At 36.9% G+C, this 21,398-nt stretch overlaps 1 protein-coding gene across 4 annotated transcripts in view; it reads left to right on the top strand.

The window, feature by feature from the left end:
* RFTN2 (raftlin family member 2) overlaps positions 1-21,398 on the top strand; it is a 39,757-nt gene that overhangs the window by 2,712 nt on the left and 15,647 nt on the right. For all 4 annotated transcript variants that reach the window (XM_085066100.1, XM_085066099.1, XM_085066096.1 and 1 more), the window contains 7 exons: positions 2,903-3,086; positions 4,927-5,038; positions 6,963-7,275; positions 10,194-10,394; positions 12,760-12,881; positions 14,011-14,114; positions 20,527-20,605. In XM_085066100.1, coding sequence (XP_084922226.1) covers positions 2,903-3,086; positions 4,927-5,038; positions 6,963-7,275; positions 10,194-10,394; positions 12,760-12,881; positions 14,011-14,114; positions 20,527-20,605 — 1,115 coding nt within the window. The remainder of the gene's footprint in view (positions 1-2,902; positions 3,087-4,926; positions 5,039-6,962; positions 7,276-10,193; positions 10,395-12,759; positions 12,882-14,010; positions 14,115-20,526; positions 20,606-21,398) is intronic.

Genomic DNA, 21,398 nt, shown 5'->3' with positions numbered 1-21,398 from the left:
GATTTCTTGGATCATGCACCAAATAAAAGAGAAAATCTGCACTTAATAATATTTTAAGATCTTGCAGTAAACTATGTCCTGCATCACAATAAAAGTATATCAAGCATAAATGTGTTATTTCAATTCAATATGCCTTATTCTGTGCCTTATCAGGCATATGCTATGTGAAGTAAAAATGAGCCTGCTTGGGAAACTTTTAGCAGTCCCTGATCTTCTCCCAGGCCATGATGCAGATTAGGTCAACCATGCTGTAGTCTGAATTTGCTGGCTGGAGTCCCTGTGCATGTTAACTAGTTATTAGCTGTGCGCTGAACCTTGGCTTCTCCCTTCCTGGTCCCTAAAATGCTCCCATCCCTACTGTAAAAATTAGCCTTGAGTTTCATGGAGGATGCTCTGAATCAGGAGGATCCCAAGCAAGAAAATTACAGCCAGTCTTTTGGTAGAACTGAATAGTACAAAGAAAAGGAATAGTGGACTTTGGAGTGTGATTTTAAATGCCTGTCGGTGATTGTGAATTCCAAGGTCTCAGTCATGAGGCATATCCCAATTACAGAAACAGCTGATAATTTTTGAAGTCAGTTTAACGAGAAAGTAGGGATAGTTTATGTATTTCTAGTAAGCAGAATGCTTACGCTTTCACCACAACCCTCCTATTAAGGAAAAGAAGAAATATTGATGCAGCCTACCAAGGTGATATGCTGTCAAGTTCTTGTCAGTCTGAATACCAATATGAATATGTATGAAGTTGCTGTTTTGTCATCATCCTCAGTATCCTGCATCTGAGGCTTGCTATGCAGTCAGAAAGTTAGTTGGATTTGTTGTTGCTGCAGTATTTTGGCTACCTATTGAGAGCACATCAGGAAGGAGATTTTTTTTGTGAAAAAGGATTTAAGACATTTGCAGAATCAGTGAAGTGATGAGCATATTGCCTCATTCCTGCTTTTTTGGTTTGTGGGCTATGGAGCAGCTATTTCTCAATATCTGTATCTCCTGGATTTACAATGAGTGGAATCATGGGATGAAGGCATTACTAAGGACAAAATATACTCTGTTTACAGAAAGGGGACTGTGATATACTGTCTGTTAAAAAGAAAAAGCACAACAGCCTTCTCCTTATGACTGAGAATGACTGACAGTTTTGTTTAATAGGGTGAATTTTCTGGTTATCAGCAATAAACCATCAATATGTATGTTGGTGATAATTTTTGGTAGTGTGCATTTCCTACAGTATAAATTATTCTGGTTCTTCTGGATGTCTTCTGTGAGCTGTTAAGGCTCTTACAGGGGCAAGCAAAGTAGGCCTCCATTCTTTTGTCACTTTAGTAGAAACTGGTATTAAAAAGCATTTGAATGTTGTAAAATATTAGTTTCTGATTTGTGGTTTTTTTGTGGTCTTTTTTTAAAGCCTTCCATAATGTGTATGTATGTCAATATTATCCTCATTTTATTGTGGGAAAGCAATGTAGAGAGGCTTTACAGAGCACACCACTCATGAACCAGCAGAGTTCTAATTCAGTTTATTAGAATAAATCATTTGAGCAAACTAAAGAATCATATCTCTGGTTTATGATAGTTTAAAACAGTAGGATAGACACTTTGTGATTTGCTGTGTCTTATGTCCTTAAATTCCTTGCTGTAAGAGAAGGTAGGAGCATCAGATTGACTCAATGAAGTGATGAGAGATTTATGTAATTGAATTTTTTTCTTTTTTATGTATATTTTAAAATAACAGAAGCAAAGAAGAATTGGTGTGTTTCATTATTTTCAGTTGTATGGTTTGAAAGGGAATGTTCTCAGCAGCACATTAAAGTTGTATCTTGGGAAAAGTGTTGCGAGGTCACTTAATTTTGATTGCGGCATCCTTTAATGCAGATGCACACTGGTCTTAATGCATGGAAAGTCCTGCAAAGAGGGACCCATCAGAGTGCAAGCAAGTAGGCTGCTTGGAGCAGGGGTCACCAATAGAACAGCAGATTTCAAGCCAAGCTGTTTTGTTATCAGAGCTCCTAACTCCAAAGGATGAAAGCTTTGGCAAATCTGTGCTGGCATAATTACTCTTCTGCAACTGTTTGTGTATGAGTATTGTTTTCCTGCTTTCTGAAAGCATCTACAGTTTCAGTTGTAGTTGAGAGGAGCAGGAATTCCTGATCCATCAGTCTGATTGTAGCAGAATATATCATCTGTTACCGATGTGGCATCTTCCTTTTCTTTCTGTGAAAGCTGTGGACGATTCAAAAAAGGTTCTTCAAGAAGTTTTCCTTTTATCTCTGTAGTTTTTCCTAATAGCAATGTATTATCCTGGTGCTGCCAATTGATGCAAAATGCCTGCATGTGCTGAGAGGGACCCTCCTTAAAGTCAGTGACTCCACAAGCTGACTTAGGTGGTGTTTACTTAGGTCTGTTGAAAAAAGGAGCTGGAAGTATGTCAAGATGTCAGCTGGCACTCCACAGATCACTTCTAACAGAAAAAAAATTATTGGAAACAAATCAATTGTTGTAGGCTTAAATCTGTTATATGGGAATTTACCTCAGAACTAGGGTTGAGGGATACTGCATCAGTATGTTTGGCTAGACAAAATAGTTGCTTTGTGAAGTTCAGCCCGATTGTGTGTTTAGATGTTAACACAGCTTTTAAGTCAGCTTGGCAGACCTAGATCAAACAGAAAATGTTGCCAAGTACGTTAAAAATAGATCATATTAAGTTGTAAAAATAGGCACTTGAAGTAGTTGAATAGTGTTGAATCATCTGTGAATCTGCTTTTTCTTGTATAAATAGAACTGTAGCTTTTTAATAAATGCCTGGGGATGGGTGTTGTGTGGTTTTCATAAAAGGAATTTGCCCAACATGTTTATAAATGTACACAGTATCATGTGCTTCTCTTCTGCTTTCAATGCTTTTTAGCTTCCTCAAATCCAGAAGTTATCAAGATCAGTTCTGTGTTGGATATAGCATCTCGGGTGGAAGACTATTACAGCAAAGGCTATGTTGTAGGAGCTGTTCATCCCATTATGCTGCCAATTGGACGGAGAAGGAATTTCCCTGCAAGTCACATGTATCGAGTGGTACTTTCACGATTAAAATTAAGGTAACAGTAGAACAGCTTTCAAACTGTTTACACTGATCCTTTACTTAACCCATTTCTAAGTGGATTGCTCAACATGCATCACATATCAACTTGAAATGAGCACCTCAGATTAACAAGTTAGTACTGTTTTTTAATCAAGGCTAAGCACACAGACTAATGTTTGCTTTGCATTAGTAAATGTCCTAACAAAACCCAAAGTGTAATATCATCTGTCTTAGAACCTGCAGCAAATAAAAGATTTACCAAAACACCAGTAGAGTAATAAGCTGCTCTAAATTCTCATGTCTGCTTTTTCTTGGTTTTTCAAAACTTATATCTTTTCCCTGGGAAAAATTGCATAAAATTTGTGAATTAATTTGCCAGTGGTAGTTTGGGGATTCTTCTTATTAGGAAGGAAATCATTCTGTGATCAGAGGTCATACGAAAGCATTGTAATTGCCATGTGATTTTAAAGCACATTTACAAAGCGATGTTGTTACTAGTTCCTTTGATTGCAAAGAAGATAACTTTTTGTTCTTATTTTGAATAAACAGAAAAGTGGATTTCTTACTGCGTTAATAGCTGTTGTGCTTCTCCTTCTTTCCTGAGTCCCTATGCGATATGCAGAAGTTCTTGCATTTGAGAACTGGAAGGGTTTGATTTGGAAGCTGCCTCCTTGCCACTGCAGTAATGCTTTCATAAAACTCATTTGTTTAAAAGAAATTCTTAAACCCTTTGTTTAAACAAGCGTTGTCCAGAGTATTTGCTGCTCATACAACTTAACCTGTATAAATTCATCTGCAAACAAGGTGAACGCTGTTCGTGTGGGCAAAAGGTTGAGTAAGAAAGCAGAATGCTTGCTCTGGAGCTGAGGTTTCCAAGAGCTGACACTGCCAGCATGAAGCTCCCAATTTGCTTTATCCCTGTAGATGTGGCATCCTTTGGAAGTTATTGTCTGAACCTTTAGGCCCTGAATGCATGAAGGATGAGACCCTGTAGCCTGCATGTGAAACTGGTGTAGGCTCCCAGTTTCCTTCCCAGGTGCCACATGTACAAAGGTTGTTTTGCTGCAGGCAAATACACCTTCTCCAGCTACTGTTTGGAAAGTAACCTTTTGTATTTGAATGTATCTCATTGATGTTCTTATCAAAATGAAATGATGATATGGAGGAAGCCTCAAATAAAATCCCGTTGTATTATTGGCATACACTAAATATTGTCTGACTAATAACACAACTGGCTTTAGATAAAACATGAGTACTATTCTATAACTTTAAATGGAAGTTAAGAGTTTGTCAGCTTAAATATGAGAGATTAAAACATTATTTAGCCCTCAGTAAGTGTTTTTGCATTGTATTTCTAGTGTTTGCCTATACTGTTTCATTTAGCAGCTGCAGCTCTGCTTTAGTTACAAAAACTAAGCAGCAGGATGGTAACATTGTAAAAGGACCATTTCTATTCATAGTGTGTTTTCTGCACAACTGAAGCTGCTTTGTGCTTACTAAATATGTCTTTTAAGTTTGTGTGTTTTGCATTATCAGAGACTTTTGCATTTATTTATAACAAAGGCAGAGCTGTTTGTTAGTAAAGCTCAATTTCTAAAATATATCTCTGCACGGTCTTCAGATAAAATTCCTGTTAAATATTAATATTCTTATCCTGGTGTTGAAGCACATAGTTCCTGCCACTTTGTGTAAGAAACAGAACAAAATACCAAAACCCACTGAGTTCTAAAAAGTATGAAGAAGCATTGTCAGGTTTTCATTCATAACTATTCCAAAAGAAAAGAATTCTATATGCAAGCATTTGCTCAAGTTAGCAACAAACTCCTGACAAAGACTGCTTTCTTTCTCTGCTCTAGCCAGAAGCATGCAGCACCCAGAGGACAAAGGCACCCCAGGCTGGTGATTGAGGAATGTCCTTTAACATATGAAACACTGACAAATGAAGTAGTGAAAGAACTGCTAGAAAAGGTAATGGACATTTTTTCGAACTTGTCTTCAGATTTTTATTTCAATCATACATGTAAGTTACATTTAGTGGTTGTGGTTTTAGTTTTGCATTTATTTTATAGAAGCTACAAAACTTTTCTCAAAGTGAGAAAAGTGTTACTTTTTTAATGAAGGACTTAGTATCCATGTAAAGCTTTGGAAGACTGGCTGCTTACACCATTGAAAGCAGTTACTCTGTATAAAATGCCTGCATGATGTTTGAAGTTTTATGTTTTTCTTATTTAAGTACCTAAGAAGAAATGTTTTTTCTTTCTTTAACAAAAAATACAACGTGTATAGGAACAACACTAAATATTTACTTGGCACCGCTTTTGAAAACATTGTATAGTTAAAGTAAACTTCTACTGGAATGCAAGTTATCGTTCTGGTTCTTTTTGTGTTTAACTTCCTCTGCAAAATTGAAGACTTGCTGAAACAGGAAGCTGTTGTTATTACAAGAGCTAGTGATATCTTTTACATTAGTTGCCAAGGAAGGTAGCAGAGGAAAAAGCATATTGGAGATCTTTAATGATCTTTGAAATTTTAAGAGTTGTTTATATTTTCTAAGTGGCTTGTTTTGACTTAGTCAGGTGTTTCAAATTTAAAATGTGATTACATTATGCAATTATAATCTATATGCCTGTTTCCAGGTTGGTGGTGTAGTGTATCAGACAAAGATTAGAAGGAAAAACGCTTGAAATGAGTAGTGATGGAGTCTTGAAAGCATATATGTTACAGTAGTAGTATGTGAGATTAATTTGATTTTAAAATGCTCTCAATTTTAAAAAGAGCCATTAATCCAATAAAAGCATACTGCTTTTTTAATAAATAAAAGATCTGAAGCAATAAGACTTTGTGGCATTTCAGGAAAAAGATTATCATATTGCCTGTTTTTCTCTTGTTAAATTTAAAACCATGTTGGTTATCCTTGAAGGAGCATCTCTGTATGTATATAATCACAGTGATTGGCATATTGTATCATTGCTGTACATAAATAATGGCAGTAGACAGACTGAAGTGTCACTATCATGATACTAAAAAGGGACTGCAGTACCGTCAGTCATTGGATTTTTACTCACTCTGATGATTAATAGTTTATGTGAGTAAACTGAATAAAGATCCTTCCCTCTCTGCCCTCACTTAATGCAGTACTTCCCAAATGATGTGTTCTTTCTGAGCTGAGGCTTCTGTATTTACCTGAGAAGACTGTACTTCACAGAAGAGCTTGTAGCACAAGTTGTCAGTGAGGTCACCTTCCTAAATGGCAGCATTCCTTAACCCAGGGAGAAAACCCCACCTCCAAGAAGAGATAGATCCCACAGGTGGCACAGATCTTGCAGCTGTCTATTTAGACTTCAGTGCAGAGGAAAAGACACCACTGGCTGAAAGAGTTAAGAGGTTTTTCAGTGGATCCTAGCTCCCTCCATTCTCTGCTCCTCCACTGTTCTCAGTAATATAGAAGCTGAGTAGCCCCAAGGCAACCGGGGGATTGCCTGTCACGTCACATGACAGATATTTCTATAGTATTGTAGGTCAGTATCTTTAGTGTGACTGGCATTGCATATTTAGAGAAACAATTCTATTTATTGCTCTACTATACTGCTTATCGCTACCACACAGTGAATAAAATACTTCAGGTGTGATCCAAATAAATGACTTTTTGTGCTCTGAAGTCACTACCATTGCTGGCCACCTTTCTTGGCCTGACTCCAAACACATTCTGGAAAACTTCCACTTACTTTGAAGCAGGGGCAGCATCAAAGCCAAGTCACCCTTCTATAATACAGTGTTACGCCTTTATGTCCTCAGCAGTTTAGTTAAGCAGTTCATGTACGTACAAGCTTTAAAGAAAAGGTTCCATGCAATTCTAAAGTGACTTTGCAGCTAAATTTGTGTTGTATTACAGGTTAATGAAGCTGCCAAAAGAGGGAAGAAGTTCGTGGGATTTGTAACACAACATTTTCCTCAGCCTAAAGCCTGTAATGGAACAAGCACAGATGGAAGTGCAGAGCTGGAATCAACGCTGGGCAGAAGAAACAGGGAACACAGAAGAGAAAACTTTGATGAAAACTACAAAAACTGGAATGAAGGGACATTGAGCGGTCACTCATCTGAGAGTGGGATAGAGGAGGAAATGCATGGAGAAAGCAGACTGTTAGAGGATTCAGATTTCCAGTTTGGAAAAGAAGTCAGCCCTTCTAAACCACGAAAAGGAGACGGTAATAAATGTTTCTTGTTTCTTGCAGAGATAAAGTATTTTATTGAGTTCTTGAGGAGTTGGAAAAAATAGAAAAACAGCATTTTCTGTTGTATCAAATACTGGTTTTTGATGCTTCTACGTATGCATATGTAAATGCATACATCTATGTAAAAGAGTTGCCAGTAAAAGCATGAGAAATAGTTACCTTCTGCTTTATGTATGTGAGCAGTGGTAATACATTAAAATGATATTTCAGTTTTCATACAAAGTATGATAGGTGTACAATCAGAATTAGAGTTTGTAATTTAAAGAAAAAGAGAACCACAAACACACACCCAAAAATCATCCATGGTGTAACTGTGATTTGAAATGTGGTGCGAACAGGTAGGTTTTTTGCTTTATATGTGTATAATAAACATCTGGCAGCAAAAATCCTTCATTTTAGAAGGATGCAGTTGTCATAAAATAGTTTCTGCAATGCACATATAGCTTTACTTAGTATTAAATTATAGATAGGTAGTGATTTCCAAGTAAGTGTTGTGATTCCAGTTGTGCCTGTTTCAAAGCTGACAACAAAGGGAGCGCCATCCAGCTAGAGCCATAATTTTACATGCTTCCAGGCAGTTCACGCAATGCACAGCAAATAAATCCGTTCCTAATGGATTCTTTCTGGTTCATGTGCCTTCAAGAAGTGTCCTGAAAGAGATCACTTAAATTAATGCATTGACCATGAAATCAAAGACAATAATTGTTACAAAATGAATTTATTAGAGAAAAGTAAGCATAAGAAGTATAGGAAGGAAAAGCATAATCGAAAATGTGCTGATGCTGTGATGGACAACTTAGTTGTAGAAGAATGAGGTGCTCGGTGTAGTCTTTGTAAAAAATGGCCTGGAATGGACTTTTGGTATTGCAACTCTAAGGCCCCCTGGCTTCTAAGAGGAGAAGGTAAAAAGAAGTAATCTGAGAACTAATGTAAGGCAGTATTGTGTGGAAAGCAGGCAGCATGAAACTTCCATGTCAGGCTGCATTTTGACATAAGTTCTTCCTGGATGAGCCAGACATGTTTTAATTGTTCTCAAAAGCAACCTTCTCACTTTCCTGTTAAAGCAGCCTCTCCAGTTTGTAGACTGTGAGAATAATGACTCCAAGCACTGAGATAATCAATGTCCCTCTTATTTTTAACACTTGAATAAAAGCATTTCTCCTACAAGGGTGCCTTTGTAGCATAACCTGTTAAAGCTTAACTCTTTTCTTACAGCTTAAAATAGTGGTTTTGCTATATGTAGCAGAATAGAAGTCCTACAAAGAAGAAATGGAAAACTCCTGCTTCTGTTCAGGAGCATTGTTTGTGCAGACTGGTGTGACCAGATAGATCAGCAGCCAGTGCATCCCCTACATGCAGTGTTCTCAGGAAACTTTTAAAAAGCTTTAGTGAGGATATGCCAGGCTCCTCTATACTTATCAGATAGCAAATCAATGGAGTTCATAAGATAAAACTTCTGGAAACTTAACCACCTTTCTTGGTCTATGTTTTATGTAACCATCATTTTGAAAAATACTGATGTTAATTTTCCAAGGCAGTCTTCTGTGTGTGTGTAGGTATGTACTGCCATGCCAGTGTGACACTTCGATGTACCTCTGCTCAAAAGAGGCAACTCTGTCTCCAAGTTAGAGGTTTGGGGGTTGTAACGTATGAATTTTGCCTGTTACGTTGCTATCTGACCTATTCTGTTAAATTTTGATTATAATACCTTGCAGAGGTAAATTTCTGGTAGACATGAGGAATTGAATAGTTGTATTGAGAAACAATTTTTTTTCTGAAGAATAAGTGATCTCACTTCAATATATGGGAAAGGAAATTCGTGTTTATCCTGACAAACCTTACAGTTGTAATAGCACCTGTGAAGATGATAGAACTGTATAGAAAGAATCATCTCTTACTGAAAGTTCAAAATTTTCTTCTGAATTTGCATTATTTGAGGTACCTGATGTTATTTGAAGTGGGAGTGGTAACACTTCTCAAAAGAGAGGGATTCTTCCAGATTGAGATAGATTACTTAGAGGACAAATTCTGCTTTGGGAACATATGTCTTTGTTTCTGGAGCCTAGAGAAGACTGGCTTCTTCAGTGGAGTCATCTAAGCCAAATTCCTTTCTTTTGACTGCGTGAAAACTTTTGGTTCGCATTGATTTAGGCTGCCCACCAGTATAAGGCAACCTAAGAAGATTTTTTTGGCAACTGGTTTCTGTTACTTCTCCACAGCAGTGCCACCCAAGTATATTTGTAGAACATGCTTATATAGCTAGGATTTCATAACTTGCACCAATGATTTCCTAAAATGCTGTGGATCTGTTAATTCGTAATGAGTGCTTCTTTGTGACTGTTTCTTTTACAGCACTGTATTAATATACTAGATAGAAAAACAATTTGAGGATATGTTGGTTTTGTATCCTTACCGTCCATGGATCATCAGTTACTGTGGGAAAATCACAGTAGGTAACTAATTACACTGGTATTAAAGTTAGAAAATAATGGGTAAAAATCGATACTGTACAAGGCATTCCTTATATTTACAAACGTAACAAATTTTGTTTTTATAATTGCAAATATTTGTAGCCAGAAGTTCCATGAGTGGCAGAAATGAAGCCTGTTTCCACTGGGCTTTCCTTAGTCCTTGTATGTTTTCCTTATGCAAACCCCACCTACCTAAAGAGTCCAATGACAGCCCAACTGTAGTAAGTTCACATTTTCCTCATATCCCAAAGAGTACCATGTTGTTCTGAGTGTCTAGCTTTTAAGCAGAGCCACATCAAGAAATGAGTATTAAAACCGTTGCTTAGAATTAGAAAATGATGTTAAAGTTTAAGTAGTTAGTTATATTATTGATTTTGGAGCACTGTCTTTGAGGCTCATTATTCCTTTCTCTCTCCTTAGACAAGCTATATACGGTCTTCAATGTTTTTGATGATGATTCTACCTGCTGGACCTACCATGAAGGTGTTTTGTCTATGAAAGTAACAAGAAAGGGGCCAGTTGTTAGTACACTGGAAGCAGACTGGCTAGAATTAACTACATTTTATTATAAACAAGGATTGGCCTTAGTAGATTCTTTTGTACACTGGGAAACTTCTAAAGGTGAGTACTGTCCCAGGATATCATGAAGATTTTGCTTATTTACATAGAACTACGTAACTTGAAAAATATTCTGATTATATGTTGCTTCTTGATGTGAGGGTCAGTGTGTAAACATGTCCAGATAGATCTATAACTGCCCAGAAAATAAATTACTCCCTTTTTAGGTAGCAGATTCTACAAATTTATAATAGACTAAGTAATTTAAATTTCTGCTTTGTTTTATCAAATTGAGAGCTTGCAAAGCAGAAAACTAGTGTAGCTTTATAATAAAACAAACATTTCATGCTAGTTCTCTTGGTTTGGTTTGTGCTTTTTCGCAGAAAAGACAACGGAATGGAAAGTATTTAGAACTCTGAAACTCTGTTGCTGGTAAAATATGTAATGGAAACATTAATTTCCATTTGAACTGAATTTATCTAAATGCCATAAGTTAAGTGTGCAAAAAATACTAGGTAGCTACTGTTGTACAATTGCTTCCAAAAAATGTGAAGAAAATGGTAGTACCCTAATGTTAGGGGTATAGACCAAGACAAATTGACATGCTTAAGCAATTTTGAAGCAATTAACCACTTTAACAAATGTTGTTTGATAGCAAACCTACACTTTATGTACACCTACACAAACTTACACTTACCTTTCAGTAAGGTGATATTTTGTCCTTGGTTGGATTTGGTACATGTCTTGCTTGTACTAAGTAGCAAGTTGTTGGTGTTCCTTTAGAATTAATTATTGCAGTCCAGCGTAAGCAAGCAAAATGCAGGGTTGCAGTGGAGACAACATTTCAGCAAACATTTGACAGCATTTGCATCTTGTCAAATGTTTGCTGAGAACATTTCAGGGACCTTAAATAGTATTTGCAATACTCAGGCTGATTATTAAGTGCAACAGATAATTAATAATGTGTTAAAGTGCCTTTCATAAGTTATTTTGTCTGCTTCTCACATGAATTATATGAGGAAGGTAAAATTACCGTCAGTTTGAGTAGTTGTTACCTTTGCTATGTCTTACGCTTTTTCTGATAATTCTGATTTTAAAATAATATGCATTCATCATCCCCTTTGCAAGGTTTGCATTATTGAAGGCCTTAAATTAAATAGATATGTTAAACATAAGATCTTTGCAAGTTAAATTATGTATTTTGAAAAACAAAAGCCTAACACTAATGACCACTCTTTAATTTTCATTGCTCCCCATGGTTTTGAGTGTGAATCACTGTTTCTGTAGCTCTGCAATAAAGTAAATTTAGTGAGTATCAGAGGAACATAAGCTCATCAATGTAGTTTTACTTCTGATGGGATTTGACAGCTAGTCCGTCTCATACTTGTGCAGATAAAGAGTCTAATGGCACAGTTTGTAGTAGTCATGTTTTTTGCTGTGAAACTGTTATTCCTGTTTATCAGGGGAAGAACAAAATTTCCTTCAGGGGAGGAGAGGTGAGAATTCAGTTCGTAGTTTCCAATATAGAGTTTTTTTAGAGTTGGAAAAGAACTCTGTGGAGATCTGTTACAGTTCACTGAGGGGTGGTTTTGGCAGCTGTTGAAATTAATCTTTGCAGCTGTTATCCAACAACAGTTTTACAGTCTCCCCATTCCCCACAGAGAGAGCTCTCTGCTCTTCTCTGCATGAATAACTCCCCCGTCTCTAATACCCAGGTAATTACATACCTCAGCCGGTATTGGAGGGGATTTAAAGCTGATATTCAGAGGATTACATAATTTGACTGTATACATTTAGTTTGTTAGTCAGCTGTCAGGGTAAATGTCCACAAAAGGCTTCCCAGAGGCTTTTAGGAGAAGCAAAACCAGAAAATGAGCCAATATTTGATGCACAGGTTTAGTTTGGGCCAAACGGATGCTACTGGGCTTTGACATGTGAGTCAGGGAGTTGTGTTGGGAAACTTCCTTCCCATCAGGAATCCTCACTACAATTACTTGTTTCAGGCTCTTCCTGTGACCATTTACGTATTGAAGTAGCTGTAGCTAAGCTTTATGCTTTGTGGTTCACTCATTTTTATGCTCTCTCCCACCACACCAAAAGCCACACTTCTTGTCATTAAGACAATATTGAAGTTGAAAAAAAAAAAGGGTTGTGCCCATGCTTTGCAATGGGTATGTTGAATGCAGGAAATTGGAATTCAGATTGGAGTATTTTTTGAGAAAATAGTTTATAATTCAGTTTGCATAGAAGAAAGGGATTTTAATAGTAAGTTGACTTGCACACTCCAAGTTGTAACTAGATGCATAAATAACCACAAATTTGGGTTTGCTGATTCATCTAATTTTATTTTAGAGGTCTGTGCAGTGAGAAAAAACCCATCTTGTGTACATCTTGGTAATCTATTAACCTAAAACTCTTATGTTCACAGGGGATTATTTGCCCAAATCTTTGGAAGGATTATTTATCTATGAAGAAGAAGGTGCTGGGGTTCCAGGTTCTAACAGGAAAGGAAATGATGCAATAGTTGTTGAACAATGGACAGTCATTGAGGTAAATAAGTGATTATTTAGCAATGCTATTTCCTACTTGTATTTTTCTTTGTTTTTTTCCTTTAGGATGCTTGTACCAATGTTCCATAAACATTCAGGATGGTTTCCTGAAGTCACCTGCACAGGCTTTAACTAAAGCCATGAATCATAAAAATGAAATGAAATTTGTGGGCATTGGTAAATGTGCATAAAAGAAATATGCCAGAGGGATTCTGGCCTGACATTTGTAAATGTTCATACCAACAAATACAAGCACCAAAGAATATGTTCTGGGGGGTTTTGTGTGTGTTTCAGACTGGTTTAGATTTAATTTCAGCAAGTGCAGGTCACATTGGTAGTGTGAACTAATTTTTAAATAAGAATGGGGAGAAAATAGCTAGAACTAGAAACAGAACTACAGAAAATCAATAGTGAATTAATTCAGTATGGCATTCAGATATATATTTTTATTCAAGTTTTACTGCTACTTAGGAAAGTCTTTGATATCCTAATACATTTGCATGTACTGCTGTAGTAAGTTACGGCAATTAAATTACACTTCAGAAATATTCTGATCTTTTAGGATTATTAGTATCAATGACATCTGAAAGCAGTTGTTGTTGAAGGATATTAAAGGCTTACTTTTAAAATATCCAATGATAGATACATTTACCAATGTGAAAAAAACCAACATAAAAGTAAAAACTTGTATATTAAAAGAAAAAAATGATCACCACAAAAAAACCACCAAAACCTTAAGTATGTCACTAGGTGAGATACTTACTCTTCACCTGGTGAAGTAAGAGTGTAAAGATGTCAATTGAGATACCTAATTGTGGTGCTTACAAAGTTTCAGGCACTAATTTAGCAAAGCGACAAGTTTAATGAGCAAGGTGTGATTTGAATTAAATGTCTTGATAAGTCAGGGCTCATACCTAATGTTAATAAATTCTGTTTTCCATGGGTTTTGTAATCTTGAACTTTTCAAGTTGTTTTCAGTTAGAAATAATGAATCTCCACCAAACAACAGTTTGATATCATCTCAAAGAATTATCCCATTAAAAGTGAGAGGGGAGGTGGTGTAATTGTGTAGAGATGCAAATAAAACCTGTACAGAGTCTCCTTACTACTTTTTATAATTATTAATGTAGGGGTGTGAAATTAAAACAGATTATGGACCTTTATTGCACACGCTGGCTGAGTTTGGATGGCTCCTGACCTGTGTCCTGCCTACACCAATTGTACGACATGACAGGTACCCAAACTATTGATTACAGCATTTCTGGTGTGTGTGTCTGAGAATTATCAAATAATTACTTGCAGACTTAAATGTAAAAGGAAGAAAAATGCTGATGATGTTCATGTGAAGCGTAAGACATGAGTAGCATTTTCCTGGAGTGTTTTATCTTGTTGTTTTAGGACTGCATATTTTAGTGAGTCTAATTCAAAATTTCAAATTCATTGTGCCAATCTAAGCATGGAAGATTTTATTTAGGAAACTTTTTATCACATACCCAGTCCACAGCAATGGGGTTACTCATGCTTCAACTGGAAACAAGTGTTGAAATACTTCACTGGTTTTAGACACTGGTGAATGACTGGTTTAGGCTAAGGAAAAAGTCATGTTGTCACAAGACAGTTGTGGAATATTTATAGCAAATTAGGGCTGAGAATGTGCTAATCCAGCAAGTTTTGGGGCTGTTTCTCTTCCTTAATATAGACATTATGATTCACCTCAAATATAGTACATGACTACTGGATTTCAGGTCTCTGGTTGTAATACTTATTTACGTGACTGGTGGGACTCTCTTCCACATGAGAAGAGCTAAATTGCAGACCTGGATTCCCCATAAGGTTCCAGGTTGAGGGTTTTTTGTTATTGTTTTTTTTAATACCCGCCCCCTGCAAAAGATACTGTGGTTTTCATCACAGTATCAAGCTAAAAAATGGCGAGTGAAACTCTAGACTAAGCACTCCTAATGCCTTTCTTCTCTCACCTTTTTTTTTTTTTTTTTCAAAGTTCTCCACCCATTAGATTAAGATTGCCAAGCTTCAAAAACAAACAAATGTACTGAGGCATGGCTTAGGGTTCATTAACAACTGTGGAAAGAGTGGATGACTTGAGTAATCTTTGGATCCCAGACCTCACTGTGTTAAATCAAGACAGCATGAAAAAGATATGAATGAAAGATCCTAAGAAAACTGCTGCCAGAAAGTGGAGTTCTGTTCGGAAAGAGGTGTTGGGGGTTTTTTTGGCAGGGTTTTTTCTAATAGATGATTTTAACTAAGTGGTGAAATGCCATGTTTTCCCACAGTTTTTTGGGGTTTTTTTGTCATTGCATGTTGTATTGCTTATATATTTTTAAGGGTCTCTGTTTTGTTTTCTTCTGGAAGAAGAAGCAGTTTGCAGAATATTAAACAAGTGGTTATCCTTTAATTTCTTCAATAATTTTGTAGTCTAAGTCATCTTTGAACATGGTGACTTACAAGTCTATATGAATTCCTGGGCCTGGTTTTCATAAACAGCTGAAATTTTGGCTAAATCTTAGAGCTTGAGAAGAAGTCTTCAGAATCTGGGTCTAATCTGTGAAGAATGAGAGAGAGATTTTAGTGTGTTGTGAGTCATAAGATGAGAGAATTTTAAACTTCCAACCTCTTGTGTCCCACAAGCAATGTAACTGAACCCATCCCCATAGGGTTTGAGCAGGCAGGGTCAGGAATGCCCCGAGCAGCTGCTGAGTGACACTCTGGGAGTGTCAGCCTGTGCTTGCAGCAGGGCAAATGGTGCTGGTTTGTACCTCACAGGTCACAGAGCAATGGCAGGGCAAATTAAAAGAGGCAAAGTGCTGTAAGAGAAAACATAGGATGCGGTGCTGTAGGAAGGATTAACAGATTGGTTAGACTGGAGCTGTTCCTTGAATTAGTGAGAATATACCAGCAAAGTATTTAGCTTGTGCCTGAAGGCTGCAGTACTGTTGTATTCCAGATGTGAAGCAAGCAGCCCATTAACAGCAGTGCTCGTGCTAAAGGGGGTTGTATCCTGGCCAAATCTGAAACTGGATTCGTTTTGTATCCACACTAGAGTAACTCAGACTAATAAAAACCATTTGTTTCCTGGCCTAAATGGTTGAGTAGGAGTCTATGTGAGTTGTCTAATGCTTGTTATCCCACTGTGGCTTGAGTTACTGTTGGAAGAAATAGGATGAATCATGTTTTGTGTGCCTATAGTATCTCTCGTATACAGCAACTCAATTTTCCTAAAAAAGAGTAAGAAAGCTTATGAACAAGAGTTCCTAATTAGGAGTTGAGAATTCATAAGAGTCAGAAAATGAATGCCTTTCTGTTCTGATAGGCTAAGTAGTGATTGATAACTACTATTTTTAGGCATTGATGTTGGTATCTAAAGAGGAGGAGAAATTCCTGGATGGTTACTATGTGTCTGATATGAAAGATGGCATCACTGTGGTGGTGGTTTGTTATCCTAGGAATGCAAGTTAAAAGTCTTAATAAAGAAAGACACTTTATGCTGCTCAACAGCTGTTTTTTTCCCCAGACTTGGAACTCTGACCTCAAAACCCATCCTGAATGTTAACAGGCTTCAGAAATGCTGAAAAAACAAAACAAGCAACATTTTGGGATGATCTGACAAAACCACGTTTTCATATCTATTTTTAAAATAGAATTTATTCATAGTATTGGAAGCAAGTTTTATCTATTATCCCCATTTTTACTTACTGTAGTACTTTCCTTTATTTTATCTTCCTTTTCCCCCAATTTATTGCAAAAGTTTCCCTCATCTCAGATCTTTTGTGATCTGTTCTTAGACATTGTGCCCACTGTTTCTCTGCAGATGAATAGTGTAACCAACAGGCCAACATGGATTCTGGGTGTGATGGCATTGTTATGCCCTGATGTGTTCCTTTTCAGTTTTTTGCATGGTTGAGATTTGAAACAGTTGAAAAAACACCAGGCTGTCATTTCTGTTCCTGTGTGGGTTTGTAGTTTTTGATTTTTTTATACATCTTACTCAGTAAAATCAAACGTCCTGATGCGTGGAGTGTTCTGAGAGCTGACTGCCATGGGTCACTGTCCCATTCATACAGGGACAGCAGCGTGGAGACCAGTTTAGTCCTTTACCTACTGCCTCAACAGCTAAATCATGTTGGATGCAGGAAACATTTCCTTGAGAAAAGTTATCTTCCTTGAAACATGCACAGTGGTGATTTTGTTCAGCATTGTTTGAAAAATAAGCACTGTCGATCTTGGGTTTGTTTTTTGCCAGATTGCATAGAAGTTGCCCTCTTCTGATAGTGACCTTTTTTTCTCCAGGAATATGAGGAAATAGATCATGAGAAAAATGCATATGATGCAATGTTTGTTGTATCCATTCATGTTGGGTATTTAAACTGTGTCAGGGAGTCAATGAAGTTTTTAGATGAAAGAAAGCAGACCATAAAAGAATACCAGACAGATCCACGTAAATATTACTGACCTAAGGAACCTGCAAGTTCCTTATATGCAAGTCTCACTTTATTTGGAAATTGCTTCAAGACAAGAATTTTATAGTAATTATGCCAAGCCAAGAAGATAAACAGCAAGAATAAAATTATTACTCCTTTTAAAAGCTAAATTTAGTGAGTATCTCGAGAATGCTCTGCTTGTGAATTAGTGCTACTGCAGTTTTTAGTATAGTATTATCATGAGTTTGTAGAAGTTATACATGTTTGTGGTTGAAAATTAGAATTATTTCTATTATTTCTTAAATTTATCATTAAATAGATCCTTAAAGCCAGGACATTTACTATCCTGGACTGGTGTCTGTCTCATAACTGAAGGTCTAGATGCTGTACAGTTCCAAAGGAGTTTAAAGCTTTATTTTGAGACATGAAGAAAAAAAATCCTGAATTGATGAAAATAATTGTAATTTCTTATTTCCTTTGTTCCTTTTTCAGAAAGTTTTGTCTAATATCTATTCCAAGTGCTTTGTATATCAAATGTTCATGCATTAAACCAGAGCTGTAAAAATCAGCGCCAGTGGCAGTACTACTGAGTTTTTAGTTTGGTGGTTGTTCTGGAGTACTTAAATATAGACATGTGAGAGGACACAGTTTTTGCCCATACAGCATGAGCAGACCAACAAATTGCTGGTGTTTCAACAAAAGAGTCTCTGTTGCTCTTCATCACTCTTAAAAGAAAAGACAGGAAAAAGGCTTCAGCAGCCTTACTCTGCAGTGACCTTTATTTTCCTTCACTGATTACTGTAGTCCCCAAAATGGGCAAGGCAAACTATGGGCAATGCAGTGCAAAAACACTGACTCTGTGGTTATTAATTTATCATGGCTCACTTCGTAATCTGTGCTTTCAAAATGCCCTGACTTATGAGGCAAAGAGGGAATGTAGAAATGTGAGGGAAACTATGGAGCTTCCCTTGCTCTAAGCACTTTTTCTCATTTAAATTCTGTGGAAATCCTGCTGTCATTGAATTCTTTGTGAATTAAGCTCATAGCAGCTTTGTCGTGTGTGGCATTTTAATAAGGTCAGACTTAGAAAATTGTTAATTTACTTCTTGTCTACTCACCATGTCCTTTTTCTGTTCTAGTAGAATTTGTACAAGCTGTAGCTTAATGTTTGGGTTTTTTTCTTTTCTCTGAAGGAATGCAGACACTGTTACAAAATAAGCCGTAGGCTCTTCCCCATGCCAGGGACTGTGCTCAGCCTTGTTGCTTAGAAGAGACATTTTTCAGTTGATCAGAAGAGACATAACTGAGGCACAGAGAAATACCTAGCCAAGTGGAATAAGGTTGCAGGATTGCAAGTTTCCTTGTAATGATATAAAATCTAAACATTTTTTCTTTTAATAAATGCAAGTGTTGAGGCAGGAACTCTTGGAACAGGAAACCTTGTTAGGCTTAAGGAAATGAATGAATCTTGTTCTCCTGCATTCTTGTTTTTCCCACAAGCTGGAGTTTTAGTTCTCTGTTCTCATGCAAGGAAGACATGCAAAGATATGCTGTGGCCTGAGTTGAATTGGACTGAAAGGAAGATTGTGAGGGGGCAAATATAGTCAGAAACTCATCGTCACTAACTATTGATCTGAGTAGCTGTCTATGCAAGGAATAGTACTGTTTGTGTGCTTTCTCAGAGCTTACTTCCAGAAGCTTTACTAGGGCAGGCTGTTGACAAGCTCTTCTGAGTTCATAGGAACAGTTGTAATCCCTGTTTTTTCTTGGAGCAAGTCCCTGATGTGAAATACAAAATAATTTTTAATCGTGAAATGTGCATCAGTTAACTTTGTGTGTGGTTGTTAACATTGTGACATAGCCATACTGAAGTAAAAGCTTACATTGATTTAATAGTTCTTTCTTTAATGTTATGCATAATAATACCGTTTCGTGATTGATGGAATAGGTAGAATCATAAATACTTAAAGTGAACTCACATCTTTGGTGTTTCTATTTTGCTACTTCTGTTTAGTGCACTCTTAAATCTGTAGTCACTCTTTTGCCAAAGTATTTCAGTGTTTTGCCTTTACATGCTGAAAGATCTTACTGAATACTGTCCAGGAGCAGCTGGGGAGAGAAGAGCTTATAAGAACATAGTACCTGGTATTTAGAAGAGTATAGGAGTTTTTTTAAACCTTCTCATTCTAGGTCTTGTCTTGAAACTGTTTCAGTGATACGGAGTTGGGCTTTGTATTATATATGCTATCAATGTGGTGACATGTATTTTTGGTGCAAACGTGATGAAAATACATTAAAACTTAGAGGATGTACTTATCACTACTACTACGAGTGTAATGCTTATGAAACATGGTATCAGTGGTATCTGATTTGGTCTTGGGAGCAATGCCACCTTGTCATGTTGATTTTTCTACAAGTATTCCCTTTTGGAAAAACCCCAACACCTGTGCTTTGTCTACCACAACAGTATTAGCATCTGTAAAAGTTCCAGGACTGAAGTTGCTCTTTTCCACCTTCCTTATCTTTCTTACTAAAATATTCTCTTGTCCTACCTATGCTGGTACCTCCTTTGTACAAAACATCCAGTGTCATCCATCTCATTCTTGATGTACAGCATATTAAAACTGAGCTGAATCCCTTTATCCATAGGTGGTGAGGCAGCAAGCTTATCCTACTGTGTCAGATTACATTTTACAACATTTTGTATTTAGCAGTAAAGAATGTTAATTCCCAAGTTCCATACCACAAAGTATTGAGATACCTGTTGAAGCTGTGGATCTATTAAGATTGGGCCTGGTTCTTGTGACATTAATAGGTAATAATATGTTGCTGTATATTTAACAGTGAAGATTAAGTTTAAAAAAAACTTGGGAAGGTTTGCTTCAGACAAAAATGTGCAGACTTGGATTAAAAGTAGGAGCTCTGATATTTAAACTTTCAAGAGCACACATGTTAAATAACTTGTCACGGTAATACAAGTTTCTGATCTGTCCATATTTTCATGTGCATCACCTTAACCTAATTCTCTGCTTCTGGTTTTTTTGGGGTTTTTTTGATAGCATTATAGAACTGTTGAATTAATAAACTGGATAATGCTCTGTAGCCTATCCTCACTCATGGACTTACACCCACCTTAAAGCTGACTTTAAATATGTTAGTGACATTTACTGCCTTTAAAACATGGAAACTATTTTCTTTACATTTTAGTGAAGGAAATCTGGCCACAAAGCAAGTAATTTTTCTTCAGAGACCTGTTATGTGGAGTTCTGCTGTCCAGACACCAGAGGTGAGTAACATATTTATGGTATTAATATTAAAAATTAGTACTTCTCATAATGGTAAGACACGGAAAGAAACTAGACTTGAGGATTAACGGTGGGGGAAAAGTGGCAGAACAGGGTTTCCCCTCAATAAGTTCAAGTAGATGTTTCTTGCAACTGGATCACGTTATTTTTTTCCTGTTTTTTATCTCTTAACTTAAGCCATGGAGAAAAGCATAAGCATGCTAGAAACCTGTTCTAAGGAATTGCTGTGTCTAAGGTGAATGATGTTTATTCTGTATTTCCTTGCAAGTCTTTAGGAAGTCTTAAAAGTTCTGATCAAAATCCTGCATCTCTTGGACATGACACAGAAAACCATTTTGACCTTCCAGACATCACTTTGACACTTTGGGAAGAAACAAGTGTTAAGCTATGCTGTAAGGAATAGTGTAATCTGCAGGTTATCAGGGTGAAAGACTGTTGTTGCATGAAAAATGTGTGACAGAGATAGGGGATTTAAAACTGCTGCATCAGAACCTCAAGAACCCCTTTTCCCTTTTGAGTGAAGCTCCCATAACAGGGGTTGTATCAACTGCTTTGAGGATTAACTAACTCACAGTCACCACATTCTGCTCAGAGTCAGTGTCACAGCAGTTACTGCACCTGCACAGTACTGCAGTAAATCCTGCTGTGGCCAGAGAAGGGTGAACTACTGGTGGGCTTTTCTTTGCCGAGTCTTTTGACATCGTGTGATGGATTTTCATTTTTTCTTCTTTCTGGTTTTCAGTGGCTGTTCAGCCTTTCTCTATTCAACATGTC

This window comes from Lichenostomus cassidix, chromosome 7 (genome assembly GCF_008360975.1).
Source record: "Lichenostomus cassidix isolate B80296 chromosome 7, HeHo_3.0, whole genome shotgun sequence".
NCBI classification, from domain to species: Eukaryota; Metazoa; Chordata; class Aves; order Passeriformes; family Meliphagidae; genus Lichenostomus; species Lichenostomus cassidix.
The sequence above is the reverse complement of the archived record's forward strand: the minus strand, read 5'-3'. Positions and strand labels throughout refer to the sequence as shown.